The sequence below is a fragment of the Carassius carassius genome, chromosome 23 (genome assembly GCF_963082965.1).
Source record: "Carassius carassius chromosome 23, fCarCar2.1, whole genome shotgun sequence".
In the NCBI taxonomy this organism is placed as follows: Eukaryota; Metazoa; Chordata; class Actinopteri; order Cypriniformes; family Cyprinidae; genus Carassius; species Carassius carassius.
In genome coordinates, this window is record NC_081777.1 from 29,312,671 (window position 1) to 29,337,243 (window position 24,573).

Genomic DNA, 24,573 nt, shown 5'->3' on the forward strand with positions numbered 1-24,573 from the left:
GGAAAAATTTAGTAGTGGGATAAATGGATTGTGTACACATATAATTGAGGATAAGTGTGATGCTATACTCCAAAGAATGTATGAAAATTGTATTGTCTTGAGTTTGCAATGCCCATGATGACCCTTTGTTCCTTTTTTTCAATAAAAATAAAATTATATAAAAAAACCCTGAAATATATTTATTTTAGTATGCAATATACAATCATATTCTTGGACTTGCATATCACAAAATGAATAATCAAATTTTTTTGTATCATTTGCACAAACATTTGAATTGCATATGCAATAGAATGCAACTACAATATCGCAGCTGACTCAATTGTTGGTGGCATTGACTAACTTTTTTTTTTTTTTTCTTACTTCTTACTGGTAAGGTTTACATATGACAACCTGGAAAGAAAGAAAAATAAAACAGTTGAGCTAGATGAGCAAATGAATTCCCATACAGACTGTAAGTGATGCTGAACTTCCTTCTAATCTGCAGCTCATCTTTGTGGAATCTAGACTGGGCCACTTATGTCAATCATCAGCTGTACATGAGGGTGAAAAAAAAAAATTCAGATCCTATTTTAAATTTCTGTTTCTCTATTTAAAAAAAACAATTGTTAAGATTAATAAGGAGCATTGTCCTTTTAAAAATATATGAAAATCTATATGTAAAACATGGTTTGGAAGCAGTTGCAGAGCTTGGTTCGGTGTAAGTCAGATAATCAGATAAAAGCAATATCAAAGAGGAAATCAAGGGAAAATGACCCGAAATTGTTAGTTACATTTCTGAACAATATCACTATTTAAACTCTAAAATATTTGGCTCTGATTAGTCAGTTGCCTAATTCTAGCTGTCAAATATTTTTGAATAAAGAAGGCTAAATATAATGCTTGTTTAACCATGTAGTTAACCCCAAAATGAATCTTATGATTCATCTTAGATTAAATCTTAGATTTTCTTATGATGCAAGTGAGATGTATTGTTACTGAACTTGTAATTGTAGTGCACAGTAGGGTTATTATAGTTGACTAAAATTAAAACCATAAAAAATTTGTTACATGAAATAAAATAAACATGAACTGAAATAAAATTATATATATGTAAGTGCTGGGCAATGATTAATTTTTTTATCGCGATTAATCACATCATTGTCTGAGATTAATCGCAATTAATCGCATTGTTATGCACTAAACTGATAATGCAACCAAAAGTAGTGTATTGTGCACTTTTTTCATTTAAAAGTAGGCCTACTGCTATATAAACAAAAGTTTGATAACATTTGGTTTGCAAACACTTTAGGTGCTTTTTACAGCAGTGTTCCTTTTACATAGTAGCGGTTAAAATATTTATTGTAGCCTAAATATCAACTTATAAATTATAATTAAATAAAAAATAAGCCATTTGTCACTGCCAGGACATTAACGTTTTTATAGAAAATATTTTATAGTTTGTTATAGAAAAACAAGTTATGCTCAGAGTCCAGAGCCTCGATCATAACATTATAACAGGCACCTTCCTATTATGCCTGGTTCAGATTACACGATTTTAGCCCGATTTTGCCAAGATCCGTTTGACTTAGAGTGTCGTGGGAATTCGTATATGACAACGGGCGTCGAGACGCAAGATTCGATCGTTTCATATCGTATAGTGTGTCATAGCGGGCGACAGCCTACGTTGCGTCTGCGATGCTTCATGACACCACGACAAAAAGACTAGCATGTTTAATTTTTTTTCGGTCCTCCACGACGGGTTCTACCACGTGTGACATTGACCAATAGGAGCACAGACGCATTTCGATTCACAGCTTTCAAAAATGCCGAAACGAAATAGAGACGATGGTGTTGCTAAGTGAAATTATGAAATGGAGGAAAGGTTCGTGGAGCTGTGGCAACAGTTCTCCTGCCTGTATGATGTTTCATCGAGAGATTACCATGACGGAATTAAAAAAGAAAAATGGTGGCGAAAAATAGCAGAAGTACTTCAGCAACCCGGTGAGTAACTGACTGGAATTAGCATTAAGCTAACTAATCATTCATTAAATTGCGAGTGTGTGTGTGAATGAGTGAGCGAGAGTGTGTGTGTGTGTGTGTGTGTGTGTGAGAATGAGCGAGCAAGAGTGTGTGTGTGTGTGTGTGTGTGTGTGTGTGTGAATGAGCGAGCGAGAGTGTATGGGTGTGTGTGAATGAGCGAGCGTGTGTGTGTGTGTGAATGAGTGAGTTTATGTATGTGTATTATGTGAGTGAGTTTAAGTGTGTGTGTGTATGCATGTACATAGACTAGATTTTACATGTGCTAGATTAGTAATCTGATTTCTTTCCTACAGCCGGTGAGGTCCAAATAAAAGCTGCTTCCCTCCGAACACAGTATGGGAAAGTCCTCCGGTTAAAACCAAGTGGCAGCGGTGACAAAGAATTAACTTCCAGCCAGAAGTGGATTTTAAAAAATCTCCAGTTTCTAGAACCTTTTATTGTCCAACGTATGTTTAAGTCTACACTGAATGTAAGTTTTGGCTAAAGGTTGTTACAGTACTTTCCAACTTTGACATACAATTTGTGAGCTTTCTATACAAACATGTATTGTGCCATTACTTATTATGCCTGATTTTTTTTTTTTTTTTTAAATGTAAAAAAAAAAAATGTATCATAGTTGGATGACTTGGAACAGAGCATCACAGATGAGGGTGGTGAAGATCAGGAGACAGAGGAGGATGTGTCTGAGTCATCCACCTCCCACCTCACATCTGGACCATCAACTTCACAAACCTCACTTGAAGCCTCATCATCCTACCAGCATCATCAGGTTTCAATCACTAATCCTGAAAGAGCACATAAGCCCAAACAAAAGTTACGGGAAAAATCATTTGATGAAGTTGAAATGGAGAAAGTAACTATTTTAAAAAAATTATCTGAAACACTGGTAGATGCTGGAAAGGATGTTGATCAAACATTTGCCAAACAGGTAGTGACTGAGATTAAGCTGATTAAAGACCCACTGACCAAAATGAGACTGCGTCGCAACATCCTTATGATGTTGTATGATGCGCATGAAAATGAGGCCAGATTAGCTTTACACCCAGACACCCAGCGAGTGTTACACCCCCAAACAACTTGGCAGGGACACACCAATTTTAACCAACCCTACCAAAATGCACCCAGTCATGTACCCCCTGTAACGCCTCCAGTGAGCTATCTCAGGGCAGTAGAAGAGGCATATGACCAGGACATAAATGGGGTGTAAGTATTGATTGGTAAGTAAGTGATGGTGCAGTCACATTGTATCTTAAAAGCTTTTTTTTTTGTCTTTTTTTGTGACACTTTGAAAGTGGTTAATGTTTAATCTGTTCTGTAATATTTGCACATTTTAAAAGGGTTCATTTTTGTGAGTAATTGTCCCTTTGTTAAAAATGTAAGACGTTTGAAATGAGTCAAGACAAGTCTTATTTGATTTCAATAAAAAAATTTACTAAAGAAAATGCATCTTGTGTATTTTTTTTGAACGTATTTCATATTAATTTTAACCATTACAAATTCAAAAATGTTTAATGACACATATAATTAAGCCTTTAAAGGGTTATTGTTATGTAAATATTAGTATAATATACAACCAAAACAAAGGTTGAAAACTTTAGTAAAATGTTAAGGGTTAGTTCACCCAAAAATGTGATTGTCATTAATTACTCACCCTCATCTCGTTCCAGACCCACAAGCCCCTTTGTCATCTTTGGAACACAAATTAAGATATTCAAAAATATAAAGTTTGGAACAACATGAGGGAGAGTAATTAATGGCAGAATCACATTTTAATCACAAAATGGTTAATATGAAAAGATTTAATCAGTTGGTGTCCATGTTTAAATCATATTTTCCTGCCAGGAAACAGATCCAGCTGGTGAATGAAAATATGCTTTTAAACTGTCTCTCTGATTTTTGGCGACGGTCGTGGCATTCCGTGCACTGCTTGCTTCCACAGAGGGGAGTTCTCCATCCCTTCTCCATGCTCCAGGAACCATGTTGTGATTGGCATCTTCCACATCAGCAAAGGTTGAAGGCAGGTACACATCAGATGCCTTCTTCCTCAGGAAATTGTGCACACAAAGTGCAGCCAGTGTAACTGTTGTTACTTTCTCAGGCTCCAGTGCAATGTTGGAAAGAAAGACACGGAGTCTATTGGCTAAAATTCCAAACGCGTTTTCTACTGTACGCCTTGCCCTTGATAGCCTGTAGTTAAATATTCACTGCCCATGGTCCAGATTTCGGAAGGGGTATGGCTACATCAGATCAATTCGGAGAGGGAAAGCTTCATCACCAACAAATGCATAGGGTGAAGATATGTTGCTCCCTGGTAGTGGCTCTGGGGGTGGGACATTTAGCAGATGTCTGTCCATGGCAACTCGGAGGTCTGACTGGCCAAATATTCCTCCATCTGACACTCTTCCTTGTACGCCAACATTGGCATAAATAAATTTGTAATCTGCGTCGACTACTTGCTTGAGTACAACTGAAAATCTAGACTTGTAGTTGTGATATGTACTTCCAGAGTTTGCAGGTGGTTGGATATAGATGTGCTTTCCATCTATAGCTCCTAAGCAATTAGGAAACTGCCATTTGGTTTCAAATCCCATAGCCACCTCTCTCCACTCTGCCTCTGTTGTAGGAGTCTGAAAAAAATAAACACCATATATAATTAATACATGTAATGTTCTCTCATTTTTACAGAGGTTATACTTAATAAAAAAGTCCACTTATTATAAATCAAAAACATATCCATAACTCTGGTTAAAACGCTTCGTTTTGGGAATTATTCAGTAAAGGCTTCTCTTTGTGTAAACCCACTGTCTTGAAATGTACGTCTGTTATTTACATCAAATGACTTACCTTTAAATGATCCTCCTTTAAGACGCCATACAAGGCTTGACAAGTCTCCATTACTATCTCACTGATAGTACTAAGGCCGATCCGGTACTGGAAGCTAAGAAATCTAAACGTCTCTCCTGTGGAAGGAAGCATGTATAAGGTTTATAATGTACCATGGCCTGGATTTACAGACACAGCAAGATTAAGCACAAATTAGGCATTAAATGAGATGGAGCATTTAAGTAGCTTTTATAAACTTTCCTTAAAAACATTATCTTTATCTTAAAAAATGTCACTGACATATTTTAAGATAAGTCAGTGCAAATTACTTTTAGTTTAAACAGCTCAAACTTGCATTTTAGTCTGGGACTACCGGACTAGATTAAATTTTGTCAGTGAAACCAGGGTCATATAATTTTTTTTAAATGTACTTTTTACCGGTAGCAAGGAATCGTAGGGTAATTGACAGCCTTATTCTTGCACTGATTGCTCTTCTCAGTTTTGTGTCCCTTCTTTGGATAAATGGTGTAACTTTGCCAAGCAAGTAGCTGAAATCCTCCACATCCATCCTAAGCAGATCACGAAAACCCTTCCTGTCACTGTCCTTCAGTGTAAAAAAACAAAAAAAAAGTCAGGCTTTTTTTTCAGGGTTTTAGCCCATAGCAATGTTTAACTTATAAAACCTTCACACAATGCAAAACTTCAAAACAATAAAATATATATAAATATATATATATATATATGCCATGGGAATGGTATTGCAATTTTTATAATTGAGAGTAAGTCTATAGAGAATGGCATGGTGTTATGAAACGATCAAAGGCATTAAACTGATTTTTTTTTTATTGTTAAAGGCTCAATTACTCATGTGACTGCATAACAATAATGGTTAACGTTACTTCTGAACATTAGAAGTATTTAATTAAACTGATGAACAAATAATTGTTTTAACAGTCTGTTTTTGAAATATCTTATCGTTGTGGCAAGCTAGCAACATTTATATTACTTTTACTACTGGCTAAAAGTACAAATATAGGCCTAACGTTATAAAAATATATATATATTTTACCTCAAGTTCTCTTTGAAGGATTGACAGTCCATACTGTCCTCTTCGTGCAATCCAGGAACGTGTCCATTGTCGGGTTTTCTTTCTTTTTTTATCTTTTTCTTGAACACAAGACAGCCAATACGAAAATCGCCGCTTCATCCATTGTTTGTTTACGTTCGTTTTCGGAAGTCAGGCGCTACTAGTTTCGCCTTCACGCGCGTCTTCAAAGACTGGTCTGGAAGAAACGTGTAGTCTGACATGGTTCTTGTCCACGACACGACAATATTTTAGGAGTCAAAATCGTGTAATCTGACACAGTGACTATCGCATAAAACAAAAAAATCGTGTAATCTGAACCAGGCATTAGAGACCTGCACGACTGTGGGACCCATCACAGTGCGGTGCAGGACAACACTTGATGGGCGGGTAGAGATTCGTGTGTGCGGGATTCGGTAGAGTAATTAGGGTGTGCTCACACTAGGCAATCCTAACCGTGCCAGAGCCCGTTTTCGACCCCCAAAGCCTGGTTCGTTTGACTAGTATGATCGCTCTGTTTAGCAGTCACTGGCTTGGTTGGAAGAGGTGGGGAAGAGCATGGTTCAGTTATATATAGATCAGTGAGTGTGAACGCTAACCAAGCCGGATCGCAGATCTTCTAGTACATGCTGCATGATTGCATGAATATTTCTGAGCTGCAAAAGCGATAGATGTGTAAACCAAATTACGTTTGTTACTGCGACCCATATGACTCAAATTTATAAACCACAAAGTTAACACAACGATTCACTCCACTGTGTTGAGCGAGTGTCTTCACTTGCTACTGGAAACTTCCTATTTCCAAATTATAAAGTCATGATTACGAGCTCGTTGCATTCTTTTCAGTTAAAAATAACAATGGACAGTGGTTTGTGAATGTTGATGATTAGCCTAAATAATTTGATCACGAGCATTCCCTCCTGTGACCCATGATTTGTCTGTATGTGTATTCAGAGCCAGTGAGCAACAGACTTTCAAGCCTGTCCTCCAACAAAAAACGACCATATAGGTTGTTTGAGCAAGCACCTTATTACGACCCTATATTTACTTTTAAAGTTAATATTACTCTCATTATAAAAATAATGACAGTATCGTGTTGCGTCTGTCATCATGAAATGTATAACGTCATTACCAATCAAAATGCACGTTTATTTAAATGCAATGTGTGGACTTTTTACACCGATCTAACAGTAATTGGTACATATTTTACTAGGTGGTTTATTTGTTCGAATGACCACACCTAACCCCACCCCTAAACCTAACCCTCACAGAAATCATGCTAAATTTATAGCTCTATAAATTTATCATTTATAGAGCATAGACATTTGAGCACATCCGTTCTCTGGGATCGAATCCATGATAGCATGATTACATATTAAACCCAAATTAAAGTGCAAATAAAAGAGTACAAAACCTTAATATGCAAACAACCTTTTGCCAACAGGGGCGCAATTGTAGTATACGCTCTGATGGGTCGTATTTCAGGGATTTGGAGGACAGGTTGGACTTTCTTAAAAAACTGTGTTAACACACAATAAAATAATTGTCAGTGTTAATCAATTAATGCGTTAATGCGATAATAACGTGTACACCTGCCCAGCCCTAATATACATTATATATGTTGGAACAACAGCTCTTCACCTGTGGTTAGAGTCATAGTTCGCAGTTACTGTAGTTTGCTGTGTCCACGTCATTGATTGCACTGTACCTGGGGTGTGTTCTATTCAGAGTTATCTTCCCTATGCCCTATTCCTATTGGATTTTTTTTATCACAAATTCAGTTTGAAAGTATATATCAGCATGGTCTTTGCAAATATTCTCCCTTCGAAGTGTCTTCTGAAAGAATGAATCATGCCGATTGGAACGCAGCCTTCATTTCGTTTGTATGAAGAAAAGGTGAGTTTGTCAAGTGAGTATTTTAAAACATACATAAACACATATTTCTCATATAACAATATTGGTAAAACAGCATGTTAGAGGTTTTCACTTATATTAAATGTTAACACTCTAATCCCAGTATTTTAAATGAATGTACCCAAATAAAGTAAAAACAATGTTCCTATAAATAAGTGAGTGATTTTGTTATTTTTACAGAATTAGAATATATAATATTCTCTCCAAATGTGTGCGTGTGTGTGTGTGTGTGTGTGTGCGTGTGTGTGTGTGCGTGTGTGTGTGTGTCAGGGGCATAGCCAGAATTTTATTTTTGGGGGGTCCCATCTTAAAATGAGGGGGCAACTCATATACACACACACACACACACACATACAGTACATACATGCATATACACATACACACATACACACATATACACATATTATATAAATATACACTATATCTCTTAACACCTATAAATAAAAACAGCTTAACACCTGTTCACATTTAAAACAGCATATTTTTTTATACATTTCAGCAGAACAGTCATAACAGCCCACAACATAGCTCGGTGATTTTTACCTTTTACATGAGTCTAATATTACGTCGTAGAATCTACGAGGGCAATTATTAAATGATGTCATCATACTCAGTGCAGAAAATCCACCAATTTACGATCGAAAAACAGCAGAATATATACAGCATAAGCAAATATATATATATATATACCGCATAAAATCACAACATTTTTACTTAACGGTTTCAGCAGCATACAACATTGCAAAGCGGCTATAATTCACACCATGGGATTACCTTTTACATGGCAAGGCGGAGTCTACGGGGGCGATTATTATTGAACTATAATCAAGCCATGTGAACTCACTATACCATTTTGGGGAAAAGCAACGATTCTTTCCGGCAAATTCAGTGTAAGTAAATGCGGTCATCACTGGTTGTGAATGCGGTTCATCAATTGTAGACAAATCATTGGGCATTATGCTGATCTGTGTCGTGGAAGTCTTACCGCTACACTCATGTGATGAAATAGGCGTTTCTATGTCCTCCTGAGAAGCCTCAGGTGCCACTTCACTCGCTGTCGCAGTGCTGTTTTGAAAAAGCGTAATATTCTACTTTGCGTGACAGCTGCCATTGTCACCGAATATTAATGAACTCTCAAGCGAAGATGACGGCGTCAGTTACGCACAACACGTGACATAGGCTAATCAAATCAAGTTTGAAAACAGCCGCATTTTACCGTGCAGCATTTTGATTGGTCAATCTATCAATCAGACTGACAAATCAACATTTTCTTAATTTACTTATTTTATTTTAAGCAATCGGAAATCTGAGGGGGCCGGACATGTACATGAGGGGGCCAAGGCCCACCCAGGCCCCCCTGCCACTGGTGTGTGTGTGTGTGTGTGTGTGTGTGTGTGTGTGTGTGTGTGTGTGTGTATATACATATATTTATAATATTGCCCTCTGAAAATGTGAAGCCTGATGTTAGAGGCCCAGGCAGGAGGGGGCCTGAAGTTGAAGATATTATGGATGTATTGGCAATAGCAAGGCTTGGGTTTAGCAGCAGCAGCAGTGTAGCAGATCTATTCTGCCAAGACAAAATACATTAAAATTCTCACATACATTACCATGCCAATCCCTCTGAGAGTTGTCATGACAGAAATATATATACATACACACACATACACACACATACACACACAAACAAAGTACCGGTGAAAAGTTTTTTAACAGTAAGATTTTTCATGTTTTTAAATGAGTCTCTTCTCCTCACCAAGCCTGCATTTATTTGATAAAATGTAAAATATTTTTTACTATTTAAAGTTTCTGTTTGAAATTATTTTAAAATGTAATTTATTCTATTCATCAAAGAAACCTGAAACATTTTACTTTTGTTTTAGCTACAGTAGTTGCCAAGAAACATTTCTTATTTTAATTTAGTGTAATTACAGTTAGCCCTAAAATGTTTATACACTAAAATAAAGTAAATAAAGTTTTAAATAAAATAAATAAAATATAACTATATATATATATATATATATATATATATATATATATATATATATATAACTTTAATTGGCAAGTTTCAGTCTAAACAAAATTTAGTGATGACTTATCTGACCGCTTCTGATTGGCCACTGCATTCCTAAGCTCAACATAATCGTATGTGATTGTTATAATGAGCAACGCGGTAAAACGCGTTAAAAAAAAATAAAATACGATGTAACATGAGCAGGTCTAAATGCAATACAGCAATCAAATCTTTTCATTTAATTTTCATGTTTAAAATATTATAGTTTTATTGAAAAACCAGGCCTATGTCAAGCGTGGCCATTTCAACATAACATATTACGTGAAGTCACGGACAAGCACCGCAGAGCAGTGCAAGTCACACATTTTTGCTTATAAAACATATACTTTATTTATTATTTTTTTTATAAATTAAAAAAAAAAAAATAAACAATTGTTTCGCTAGATAACACCCTTATTCCTCGTCTGGTATTGTGTAAAGCCCTTTGAGGCTGCACTGAAACTGTAATTTTGACCATTAGGTAGCCGCTGAAGTCCACTATAAGGAGAATAATCCTTAATTTCTTTTTGACTGAAGAATGAACGGCGTAAACACCTTAGATGACATGGGGGTGAGTAAATTATCAGGAAATGTAAATTTGAAATTGCTCCTTTAATTCATTTTAAAACGTATTGTTTCCCTTCTACTTTCACTAGCAGATCATTATAATGTGCATGTATTTTTGCATATTGCAGTCAATCATTTTATGCCTATGACTTTATATGACATTAAAAATTGTTTTCTCTAATGTGCTGAGATAAAGTGGATCTGTTGGAAAAAAAAGAAAAAGGAAACTCAATGCATTTTAAAGATATGTATAATCTTTCTGAAATCTTACATACAAGAATATTCATGTACTTCCTGCCCTGCAGCTTTTCTTCCACTTCATTTTATCATCAGGAAGTTTTGCTTTCCCATAGATCATCTGATGTAGGTGACATGAAAGTAAGATCATTTTTGAGATTACTTATTATTATTATTATTATTATTAGAGCATTTCAGCACTAAGCTTATAAGAAGGTTTGCTGCTAAGATGCTGGCCTAACTACATTAGGCCTAATTTTGATTTTTCTTTTATAAACTTCCACATTAAATAAAACACAGTCATGATGACTAATTGGAAATGCTTCAGTATTTTTGAGATAGTGAGTGATGATCATTGATCATTATCATGTAGATTAACTTGATTAAGTTGATTTTAGATGCATTTTATCCATATTCGTTATTCATAAAATGTAGACTTTTTCCTAAATTAATTTGACCTACATTAAATACTATTGTTTTTGTCGTCTGAAAGAATGGAATAATTTTTATTTGTATATTTCTTTCTTTTCATTAAAATTTTAGTTAGAGTTATATATTATATATATATATATATAATATCATTTCAGTTAAAAAAAATTGTTTTTCATAAGTGTGAGAATATTAAAGGGCTGAATTTATGAAGATTATGTACTTTTGTATAGGCTAGCAAGTCCCATGAAATATAATCTTTTAATGTTATGCAATAATGTTAAAATCATCTGATATATGATTTGCATGTGATTTATATCAAGAGGGAAAGTGTGTGAGTGAAAAAATGCTTTAACCTCATTCTGAATATTTTAGTTTTATATGTGGGCTGCTTCTCTACTGAAACCAATACTTTATTTCTTATAATGACTAATGTGAAGCAGTACATACAATAATGGTTGAATAAACACTTTCTGCACACCAAATTGACCAAGGAGGGTATTTTTGCAAATGACCACACATCAACAATAAATGCTTGAATGTACAGTTTATTTTAAAACCAAAACTCATTAATAAATGTTTGTTCTTCCAACAGCCCTGGAATGCCATCTCATTCTCAGTAAGACTATGAGTGAAGTTTCATGTTTTCTATAATTTCACCCCAATAAACATTATGTTTCAGTTAGGAATGTTGTGTGAAAGTAAAGGAAGGAAATAAGTGGCAAAAAAGAATTGAAAGAATTGGGATAATACCAGCCACACCAATAGTCATTGTTGTGCGTTTATACCATTTACTTCAAAAACTGTTCATTTACTGCTCATGTATAGGAAACTGGAAAGACTTTTACAATTTATAATCTGGAAGGATGTAGTTCTCAAACTGGTCATTACAGTATCTCAGAAAGTGGACAGTAGATGCATTTGGTCAATGGATCTTGTTCTTCTGGCATTATATACCAGTATTCCCACCAACACTGCAATGGAGACAACAAAGAGTCCTGCAAAGACGACGGTGCTTGTGCTCATGTGAAGAAATCCACCATCATTCGAGGCTACAAAATGAAAGAGCAACATCAAAGACCATGACATAAAAATCATGGTAACACTTTACAATAAGGTTCCATTCATGAACATTAGTTAAAGGACTAGTTCACCCAAAAATGAAATTTAGCTAAAAATGTACTCATCCTCACTATTTTTTGGGTGGACTATTCCTTTAACAAACATTAACAGAGATGAAAATATACCACAAGAAATATATTACTTATTGTTTGTTAACATTAGTTAATGCATGAACCAATGTTAATAATACAATCAAAGTGTTACCGAAATCATATCACAGTCATTGTTTAAAGGAATGATTCATACTTTCAATCAACTATTCTGTTAAACCATATTCATATACCAGCATTACGAGCCTGTCTCGCCACTTGCAAGGGACCCTGGGTGATGTAGTGCCTGGCAGTTTCTTGGCTCACATCTCGCCTACGTCTGCGTGCAGCTTGGCCCAGGCAGCCTTGGGCACATCTGGAGTTTAAGCTGTCTCTTGCACACAGGATCACAGAGCAGCTGATGTACACCTGTCAACATGATTTTAGAGTATTATAGTGAAATATTCCTGCTAAACACAAACACAATTGTTACGCAGATGTGTTGTACCTCATTGAAGCCTCCTGTGAACTTGAAGGCTTGGATCTGAAATTCATACTTTGTGGAGGCACTTGGGTAAACCATGAGTGTATCATCCACAACACACCTGAAAAAAAACACAATCAAGGAACTGAATTACATTATTATTGTCTATATCAGGAAATTTGGTATTGTGCATGACTGATTTGAAGGTAAAAAGAAAATGCAACATAATACACTCGTTGTTTCTTGATGAACTGAATAGTCTATGTACACACTGAATAGTCTGCTCTTCAAGGCTGCAATTATTTGCTCAAAAATACAGTAAAAGCAGTAATATTGTGCAATATTTTTACAATTTAAAAGAACTGTTTTCTATTTGGAAATATTTTAAAACATAATTTATTCCTGTGATGCAAAGCTAAATTTTTAAGCATCATTACTCCAGTCTTCAGTGTTACATCATCTTTCAGAAATCATTCTGATATACTTATTTGCTGCTCAAGAAACATTTATTATTATCAATGTTGAAAACAGTTGTGCTTTTCATTTTGTAGAAAAATAATATTTTTTCAGGATTTTTTGATGAATGGAAAGTTTAAAAAACTGCATTTATTTGAATTACGTCCTGAATGTCTCTAAGTGACATTTTTGAGCAATTTAATGTGCCCTTGCTGAATACAAGTATTAATTATGCTATTTTAAGATCTCTCGGCAGATATAGTTTTTAGCGGATTAAATGCAATGAGTAACAATTTGTAAAATAAATTACAAATTGTTTTCTCTCACTAAAACAGTATAAACAAGTGTGTTTAGCACTGAAAAACGCATCAGGTGCACAAATACAAGCTTCAATCTTTAGCTTCACACTTGTTTTTTCCGCATTACTAAACCACACCTGCAGCCACAGTTATTATAAATGGTTCTGAGAAAAGCCATTGTGAGGTTCAAAAAAGCTTTGAAGGCCAACCGTATATTTAAAGGAGACCACCTACTTTGTACAAGGGCTAGAACCTGAAACCTTTTCGTTAGCAGCCCAAAAGCTTAATCAAGCAAACGTTTAATTTTGCAAAGTTCCTGCAGTGTTTTAAGCATTACCAATGATAAGCTTGGAATACAATGAATAGACTTTTAGGACTAATTATAGGCCTACTTACAGTACTCTATCATTAGTTCATGCTATTGCTCATGCGTATGGCTGGAAGACCATAAAATAGGCAACATCCTATTTTTTCTTCTAAAAATGTTCAAATCTGGTTCATTATAAATCTTACCCATCTTTGATGAGGTCATAAAAGACAGCACTGAATGGATTGTCTTCAGGAGTGGCTCTGCAGGACTCAACGAAGAGAGTGACCTCTGGTAGAGCAGTACGAGCTTCAATGCCCATGTAGATCTGGTCCATCAGCTGAACCTGCACCGGATACAGGCTGGGATCCACCTGACTGCTGAAGCTACTGTCTGTGAAAACTTCAAACGCGTAACCAAACGTGCCAAAGCTGGATTCAGTGAAGATGTAGTCAGATTTATGGTTGACGTAGCGGTTGGAGACACTGGCCATTTTGGGATACTGGCAGGAGAAGCCGATTTTAACTTGATTGCGCCTGGTGATAACAGCATTCTGGTTCTCGAAGGAGTTGATCTCGTTTTTGAAGACGATGAAATCTCCAGTGTCCTGGTTGGTGTTGAAAAAAAAGACAAAAGAGGGAAAAATAAAGAGAGTGTAAGGGCCTTCAATGCAACACAAAAATTTTACATATTAGTTGGCATACATCAATGGTAGTGCCACAGGTGTTGAGAGACATCGTGCCCATGATGTGGGTGTCATTGGAGGTAAGGGAACAGGTGGGGTCTCGCAGTTGGAGCCAGTTCTGGTCAATACCATCCATTGTTGCTTTACTGACAACAATGCTGATGCTGTTATCTTCACAGATGACTTTTGCTTCACCTTGAAAGATATGATTCAGGCATTAAGTCACTGGGGTATTTTTTATGTGACCTGCATTTAAATCATCAAAAACATCCAGGAATTAAATTTTACACAATTATGTGAATGCAAATGTTTCTAGTTACGCAGGACTTGCACAATGACTGACTGACTCCCTGCATTCTAGTGGACATATCTAGTAGCGTTTAATTTGACTGTTTATCTAACTACCCGAATAACTGGCTCAAGGTTTGTTAGGTACAGCCACAACAACACAATGTACAAGCTAAAGTTGTTTTTAGTGGTAGTGATCTGCAGTGACTCACCAAAAAGATTTGTTCATTGGAACATTCAGTGGCTCTTTTTTTTGTAAGTTACATTGTTATGTCAGTAAGTGTGGATAAGTGAAAATATTTGTGTTTCATGAGTGAATCATTTAGTCAAACCGATTCATTAAAAACAGTTTTGAGTTGTTGAGATGTTGACGACCAGTAATTTAGAATTTTATTAGGCTGCATATGCATGTAAAAAAACACATTAAAGTAAAGCACTCTAGAAAGAATATTAAAGTACCTTTTTCTCCACAAATTATAACAAAGCAGCCTAAATGAATTATAGCTTTAACATTAGCACTAGTTGTGAACTCTTTGTATACTTCAAGTTTATTTTATTAAGTATACTTAAGTAAAGTTCACGTATAGTTTTAAGTACACTTTATGTAGCAAATATACAAATATCAATGTTCTAGTAGTATACTTGAAACTGTACTATTTCAATACTCCTTGGGACTAAATTGGCCCACTTTCTAGGATATAAAAGTATAGACTTTATACGACTCTATAGACTTTATAAGAATAACAGTAGTAAACTTTGAGTACATAATTAGTTTACATCTATGTTTTTAGTTTGTACTGCAACTAAAAGTGAACTTATAGGTATACTGATAGTTTACTAATTAAATACTTGTAGCATTTTTTGTACACTTTGAAGTATAGTCTCAGTAAACAATAGTTTCATAATGCAAGTATACTTGTAAGTTTTCTTTAAGTGAACTTTACATCATACTTATATATACATACCGATATATATCATTCACCCCTATTTTAGATTACATGTGGAAGCATCTGTTGTTTCGGTTTTTTCTTCACTTGTGTTTTGAAAATTATGTACAGAAGATGTGTAATAGCGCCCCCTACAGTATAACAATAAAAACATGGATTCCCGGAGACCAAGTATAGCTCAAATATATTTAGACTTTTTTTTAAGTGTAAGTCGAGTATACATAAATGTCATTTTAACGGAGAAGTACACATTTCTGAGAAGTACATAAAAAGTAGACAAAGTATACTTTCCTAATTTTTTGTTTAAAGGAAGTATACTAATAGCACACATGAATAAACTTTTTTTCGTAAGGGAAACCTTCGAACATTCAGAAGTCATATGCTTCAAAATGAAGAAATGTCATTGAATGAAACGAATCATTAGGTGCAGATGCGCAAATGATTCATTCACTTCGCAAAAACAATCATTCGCAAACAATTTTTCTCTGTATTTAAATACTTACATAAAAGAGGTTCCTGCTATTGTATTTACCTGAGAGAACCCTTGCTTTTGCCACAGCCACAATGATGCACCTCATTTCTGACTGACTGATAAAGAAAACACAGACAAGAACTCATAAGAAACTATGCAGAGAACATAAATAATCAATTTAAATATAGAGCCCATTTTACCTGTGAAGTGTGTCTGCTGCGAAACACACAGGTACACGACGATACAGATCCGTCTCCTGTGGAGTCCAGGTCAGTGTTGCCACCAAAACCCCATTATTCTCACTTGTCAGAGTCTTAGACATATTAGAGGGGCCGCTGACCTGGAAGTCATAGATGCTACACAGACAGGAGCAAAAGAAAAGATCAGATAACATTACTGTAACTCAATCGGCAGACACATGAAAAACCTGATTTGGCAAACATTGACATTCGAGCATGTCAAAGTATTTTTCCAGCTGGATCTACTGATTAAAAAGGAATTCAGTTCAATTCATCTACTCAGCAAAATCACGCCACTTAGAAATGAAATGCAATTATTTATTACAAATCTATGACTGTCACCAAAAACAAAATGCAATCAAATCTGGAGGTTGCAGTAAGGAAAAGTTGGCTTAATAAATATCTAAGATGAATATTGTGATTCTTTGTGTGATGAACACAAAACATTCTTCAGACCTGCTGTCCGAGATCTGTGCTCTGAGGGTGATCTCATGCACCTCTCCCACAGCGGCATGATGCACATCTCCATGTAAAGGAGTTGGTGTCAAGAAACTTGGTTTGTTCACGCCTGGTACACAACCCTGAGATGGTGGGAGAACTGCAAGATGATGTAGATCATGTTTAAATACACAGAAATGCACAGTATCAGTGCTACACAATTCACAGCAGACCTGAAATAAAAGCATCCTATACACTTATAAAATTAAATGTTCTTAACTGCAATCGGCGGCAGACATTTAACATCCACTAAAGCGTTTCAGTGCACAAAGGGTTTTTTAAAGTAGAATAAAAGCTCTTTAGATTGATTGTTCTTCACAAGAAAAATGTTTATTGAAATCTGTGGCACCACTGTCCACTGAACATTTAATGTAAGTGGAACATATGTGTTCACTTCTACTTTCTGATAAAATTCACCATGAACCTGTTCATCCACAATTTTTCTTTTGACACGTCTTGCATTGTTTTAGCTTCTCCTACTGACATGCACTCTCTCAAATGACAGAAACCAGTTGTTCAGGTGGATTAAACACAGATGAATGTTGTTGTGGAGGTGATCAATGTCTCGAATATTGGTAGAATAATACTGTAGCTCTATACTGTATATCTAGTTTATATTCTTTCACATGCACTTTTGACTTCCAATTTTTCTTTCTTTGGGTTTAAAAATACATTCATCAACAGATTAAACATTTATACCTTCTATCAATCAATAAATAAATACATACATAAATAAATAAACAAAAATAAATTCTGCACAGACTTTAGACTTTTATATACTAGGCTAGCAATATATTTCCATGACTTTTCCAGTCAGTTGGGATTACTGCATAAGGATTTCTTACACTGTAAAGTTATTATTCAAAGCTGTAAATAAAACATTTTGATTATTACAGTACATTTTACAAGAACATTTTATTTTAGTTTTCCTACTTAAAATTTTTACATGTGAATCAATGTAACTTGCCGTTTCTTTGTTATTGTTTGTAAAATAAATTAGCCATTTCTAAATGAAATTTGTTTCTACAAATCTTTACTGTACTTTGACAAATAAATATATCTGATATTCTTTCAATTCATTTGCGAGACTTTGTATGTTAAAAAAAATTAAAGATTTTGTTCTCAATGTTTTTCACTTTTCTACTTAATTTGAATCCATTTTTGTGATTTCTTAAAATTTTTCCTGAAAAGCTATATAAAAGCTTCCTAACTTGTTTTATTGCTTGAGGGAGAGTCTTTTTTTTGCCCATAGCCGATAATGTGATTCTCACTTACTTTCAACTGCAAACTGCAGAGGCACTTGACTGAGGGCTGTTGGGTTACTGCTGTCACTGACTGCATTATTGACTGAGGAGACCCCGCTAGCATCAGTCACAGTTATGTTTGAAACGGCATAATCCTCCAGCATGAGCTCAAACACATGCACACCTACGTCCAGAGCATTTTCTCTGTGCAAAGTGCACAATTCCTACAAAAAAGAATAAACCATGCACATTCCAAAATTATACATTAAAAGGTCAAAATGTGAAAAGGGTCAAGGAACTTAATTTTCCTTTCTTTAAGTTGAAGAGTTTGGCATAAGAAAGCATCACCTCTTGAAGATGAATGTTTTGATGTTGATGGCAAACTGTGCAGTTGGCGTCATTATACCTGCATCTCACTACATCGTCATCTGGATCATGTGCCAGCAACTTAATGCTCTGGAAGCAGTTCTGAGGAATCCTGTGTATTATTAAGATGATGGAGCAAGATTATTTATTTACGGAAATGAATGTGTCTGTTAATGAAAATGCAAATGTAATATATATATATATATATATATATATATATATATATATATATATATATATATATATATATATATATATAAACACATTTTCACGATGTCATTTTAAGAAGCGCACACCTTATGTTTGGAATTACTGCTGAAACAGGGGATCTGTTCGGAGACTGAGTGTCAGATCGATGTCCAGCGTCAACATGAGTGCGAAGCGTCCATCCACCGACACCATGAACATTATCCTCCCAGCAGCAACCAGAGGAACTGATAGAGATATTTAATAATTTGCATGTGCATTTTGTTAATACATCATTTATTTTTATGTGTTTAAGTACATGAGAACATATAATTTATGCACTAACTACAAAACTTATCCTTTAACGTACACATTTTTCAGATCATTTGGGACTGTATTTATTTATTTGTATGTATTATGTGTATTTTGTGATTACAGTGTAAGACTATCAATAACTTAAAGCAGAGCATAGTAGATCTGTTATATAAAAACAGCATCAGAATTACCTCAGAATGAATGGACCATTTTTAGTAACATTGGTGGCCATGTGAACTTCTGATTGGCACCACAGATTTTCAGCTGCACGGTCTGTCACCACAGGCCCAGTGTTAGTGAGGATGCCACATGATCCACTCTCACAGATCCAGTCAACCTGAGAACCACAGGGACCCCTACTGGACTCTCTGTAGTAAAAGTGCATCTGCCAAAAACACATAGAATAGACCGGGGCCTAGTTGTCACATGATTTACATAAGACATTATATCTTTGTATTATTATTATTATATTTTATAATGAAAGGTTTATTTTTGTTACATCTTGGACTTAAAAAAAAAAAAAAAAAAAAAACATTAAATGAAAATTAGTTGATTTGGCATTTACTGTAATTGGAATAAATAAGTTTAAGTTAAAGAATTCAAAATACTAAAACTAAAACTGAAAATAAATTAAAGCCATATAGAAGTGTGTAAAACAATAAAATGATGAATGCACATAACAAAATTATTATTAACATTTTAAATGTGAAAACTAAATATAAAAGATCAACACAAATGTAAACTATCAATAAACACTTATATTATAAATAAATTATAATATAATTATTATTAATAATAAAATAAAATGAATGACAGTAACACACAGAAATAGTACAAGTAAAAAAAAATACAAATACAAATAAACAAATTAAAGTGAGACTCATTAAGTTGTAACATTTCAAAACTGGATTTACCTCCACTGATCCATCTGGAAATCTGTTTCCAGGCGTGAATGTCAGGGAACCCCCATAGAATCCTAGAGCTGGTCCCAGAGCGAGAGCCAAGCTCAGGAGCTGCAGCGTTGTGCCGTGTGCCATTGTGTCTGTCCGAATCACACAGTGAGCAATGCTATATACTGAGAAATGGGTGGATACTTTCTATTTGTTTGAGTTGTTCTACCAGCTGAAGACAAGCATGTGATAAATGACAGGAATCGTCTTCCTTAAAAAGTTACATACACATGTATAATTTTAAATTTTACATTAAAATTTTTTTTTTTTTTTACAAATTTATGCATGTTGAATTATTTTTCTTACTGTTCATCAAGGTTAAAATACAGTTTAGAAAATATTCTTTTTATACAAATATCATTTTTATTATTATATGTTTTTGCAGTCTGCATTCCAATCTCATTCACATTCCTCAAACATGATACCAGATATTTAAGGGGCTTTTCAGAAAATCATTACCATCTGATAAAACAGAATATTAGGCCATTGTTTACTCAATTTTATGTAATTTGAAACTGATTCTTTTTTGCATGTAATACAAAAGATGTTAAGCAGAATGATTCAAGTCTTAATCGCATTGCATTTCATGTGTGAACATTTCCACAAAAAGAAACAGCCACAGATACAGTCAGACCCTAACATTCCCCCAAATCTCTTTTTTTTGTGATCAAAGGAAGAAAGAAGTCATAGGTTTGTAAAAACACTTTTAGATCAGCCTTTCCTTTAGGGCAGGTTGTGACTTTTGAAGAGCATGGTTTAGAAAATTGAAGGTGAATGTTGACTTCTCTCCGTCTCATGAGACAGCATTGATTTATCCTAATATAGGCTACAAATAGCCGCAAGTGGCGATTATCGAGGTCCAAGCACGGCCCATTGAGCAATTGATGTTGAGAAGACATCAAAGTTGACATCAAAAAACAGGTCAAATATTCAAGTCCAACTGACGTCAAAACTTAGAATTACATTACATACATTCAACCAATTTCAGTGTGGGATTAACTTCTTATTTTTCACCCACTGGAAGAAATGTACTTAAATTTAAAATTAAATTATGCTTTGTAAATATATTCACAGTGTCATTACACACCTTGACAAAAAAATAATAATAATAATTTTTAAATTATAATAATAATTATATATATATGTATATAATGATTAATGTGATTTAATATAAAATTATGAAGCATTTATAGGTCCAAACACCATTTTTGTTCATGTCCCACAACTCTGGTCACAATGTTGAGATACTGTACATAAAATAAGCTATTTAATTAAAATGTAACATTATTTCAAATGGAATTGTTTAATATACATATTCATTTACAGCATCTTAATTATTATTATTATAATTTTTTTTACTTATTTACTGATCACTTTTAGTTATTTTTTTTTTTTTACCATATGTGCCTGTCCCACACTTTTGAGACCTTACAGCAATAATGAAAACTGGCTTTTATTATCACACTATATCAAAGACAAACAAGTCTAGTTTCTCTAAAAACAGAAATTAGCACATGAGCACATCGCTGACTGGCCACCTCACAACCTCACTCACAAGATCTTTTCTGTGCCAGTATCATGCAGCTTAGTAATTCTGTACTGTGAACTACATTTTAAAAACATGTAATTCAATATTTAGTTTATGTCAAATTAAGATGCTAAGAGTTAAAACTAATGTAGTAGACCTTGCTAGCTGCCATAGAGCCTCAATATTAGCAAAAATGTCATTTCCGCAACATGTCTTTACTGCAGCAAAGTTATGTGTTGCAGTACAGACCTTGTGTTGCGGTAGAGACAAGTTCAAGGTTTATTGTATATTAAATTTCAAACATTCAATCTATTGTAAATTATTATAGCGCCACCTATGGTCTGATCGGGGGGTGTGTGTGCACCTGAGTAGAAGGGGAGATCTGGGACCATCCTGCCAAATTTGGTGTTTCTACGACTTACAGTTTTGGCTGGCCAGACACTTTTAGGGCAGAATAAGAAGAAGAAAATCAGTATGAAAACAGTAGGGTTCCGGGATCTTGGGTGCTTGGACTCCTAATAAGGTGACTGTGTTAAGTTGCCTTTGAATTAAACAGAGCCAACTGCCTTTTAATAGACTTGTTTACTCAGAAACAATAGCTTTGGACACTTTTTATCACATCTCATATGAAAAAGTGGAGAGGAAAAGAGTGTGAGAGAATATAACAAATAGCTAGTAATTTTTGATTTCAAATTGAGTAATAAGAAACAGTTGAAGTGAACAAAGGGGTTTTTGTGTAATGTAGAACATCACCAGCAAATTTACCTCCTGCTGCGTTTGTCTAAACAGTCAATGCGTTGTTTTATTCAGTGTGAATAACATTCCTGGAGACACTTTCAACATCTTCTGTGACTGTATATGATTAAAGGGTTAGAATAGACAAATGCTATGCATTTACATGATAAAAAACTTGTTGTAAAGGGTTGTAATTTTCTCATTTTCAACCTGTCCCTCACCCAAGCAACTGTGCCAACATGTCCACATTCATTGTGCCAGTACCAAAAAACTCCTCCCCAGTGTGCCTGAATGACTATCGCCCCGTAGCACTCACACCCATCATCATGAAGTGCTTTGAGCGGCTGGTCCTAGCACACCTCAAAGACTGCCTCGCCACCCACACTGGACCCACACCAATTTGCCTACCGTAAAAATAGGAGCACAGAGGATGCAGTATGCACAGTGCTGCACTGTGCACTCACACACTTGGACAATAACAACACATATGTACGGATGTTGTTTGTTGACTTCAGTTCAGCATTTAACACCGTCATTCCCTCCAAGCTGACAACAAAACTTGGAGACCTAGACATTAACACCTCCCTCTGCAACTGGATTATGGACTTTCTGACCAATAGACCTCAGCATGTTAGGTCAGGCCACAACCACTCCACCACCATCACACTCAACACCGGCGTACCACAGGGCTGTGTGCTGATCCCATTCCTTTACTCCCTCTACACCCACAACTGCAAGCCTGTGCATGGATCCATCATTAAGTTTGCAGACGACACCACGGTGATTGGCCTCATCACAGACAACGATGAGACTGCCTACAGGGAGGAGGTACAGCACCTGGTCACTTGGTGCGCTGACAATAACCTGCTCCTTAACACCAATAAGACAAAGGAGCTCATTGTGGACTTCAGGAAGAAGAAAGGAAGCACGCATGACCCCATCCACATTAACGGGATGGTTGTTGAACGTGTCTTCAGCTTCAAGGTCCTGGGAACCACCATTTCGGAGGAACTGTCCTGGACTACACACACTTCCAGCCTGGTCAAGAAGGCTCACCATCACCTCTTCTTCCTTAGAACACTGAAGAATAACCAGCTGTCTTCAGCCATCCTGGTGAACTTCTACCGGTGTGCGATCGAGAGCATCCTGACCAGTTGCATCACAGTCTGGTATGGGAACTGCTCAGTGGCTGACCGCAAGGCACTGCAGAGGGTAGTGAAAACTGCCCAGCACATCACAGGGACACCACTTCCTGCTATTGAGGACATCCAGAGGAAACGCTGTCTATGTCAAGCTCGCAGCATTCTTAAGGACTCCTCTCACCCTGACTGTTTAACCTCTTGCCCTCCGGGAGGCGCTTCAGGAGCCTCCGGACAAGGACCACAAGATTCAGGAACAGCTTTTTCCCTACAGCTGTCTCCTTGCTGAACTCTGACCTCTGACACCACCCCACACCACACACACAGACTCCTTTCCCTCTTCACCACTGCATCTGAATGATTTATTTACAACAAACAAAAAACAGTAAACTTGTTATTACTTGCACTACTGTCTGTTCATCCAGAAACACTGAGTAATCCATTTGCACACTGAAATATTTTCTATGCACTTTACTGTCCATTGCACTAGTGTAAATTATGTTCATAGTTCTGCCTATAGTGTACATACAATTTTACATAATCCATCTGTATAGTATGTTCATAGTACACCTACCTGTATATCATGCTTATAGTATTTATAATCTTTTATTTTATAGTATAATCTATAATCTTTTATTTTATTTTATACTTATAGTATTTATAATCTTTTATAGTATTTATAATTTATAAAATTTATAATGATGTCCATAATACTTATCTGTATAGTTATTGTACATATTATAGACCTTGTATATTCTGTACTTACTGCTTATTGCACTTCTGGTTAGATGCTAACTGCATTTCGTTGCCTTGTACGTTACATGTGCAGTGACAATAAAGTTGAATCTAATCTAATATAATCTAAAAACATTATCATTACTATCCACTTGACCTTATAATAATAATAATATATATAATATGCATAGTACGTATGTGTGTGTGAATGTAATAAGAAATGACTGAATATTATTTCATTTTTGTATACGATTGTATACAATGCCTTGTAAAAGTATTCATAACCCTTTGTATTTTTGTTTTGTTTTATGTTGCAGCTTTATATTAAACTGCTTTTTAATCTACACTCCATATAACATAATGACGAAGCACAAAATAGATTTGTGTCAATTTTGCAAATTTATTACAAATAAAACACTGAAATAT

General features: G+C 35.3%; 1 protein-coding gene across 1 annotated transcript; it reads right to left on the reverse strand.

Moving 5' to 3' along the window:
• Positions 1-11,655: 11,655 nt before the first annotated feature.
• On the reverse strand, positions 11,656-20,113 carry LOC132101735 (uncharacterized). The gene is made up of 13 exons (XM_059506912.1): positions 19,975-20,113; positions 19,252-19,445; positions 18,856-18,993; positions 18,542-18,671; positions 18,225-18,417; positions 16,908-17,049; positions 16,413-16,568; positions 16,273-16,328; positions 14,525-14,700; positions 14,027-14,427; positions 12,783-12,879; positions 12,529-12,703; positions 11,656-12,175 (listed from the first exon to the last, which is right to left on the reverse strand). The coding sequence occupies exons 1-13, from the start codon at positions 20,095-20,097 to the stop codon at positions 12,021-12,023; spliced, it is 2,136 nt and encodes a 711-aa protein (XP_059362895.1). The 5' UTR covers positions 20,098-20,113; the 3' UTR covers positions 11,656-12,020.
• Between the last annotated feature and the right edge of the window lie 4,460 nt (positions 20,114-24,573).

Bases quoted from the DNA above. Each gene is read 5' to 3' on its own strand.
- LOC132101735 (XM_059506912.1), bottom strand. From the start codon at position 20,097: ATGGCACACGGCACAACGCTGCAGCTCCTGAGCTTGGCTCTCGCTCTG. The intron at 16,329-16,412 runs GTAAAATGGGCT...TTTCTTTATCAG, and splicing joins GCAGCAGACACACTTCACAG to TCAGTCAGAAATGAGGTGCA. The intron at 12,176-12,528 runs GTATATGAATAT...TTCATTTTGTAG, and splicing joins GAGACAGGCTCGTAATGCTG to CCTCGAATGATGGTGGATTT.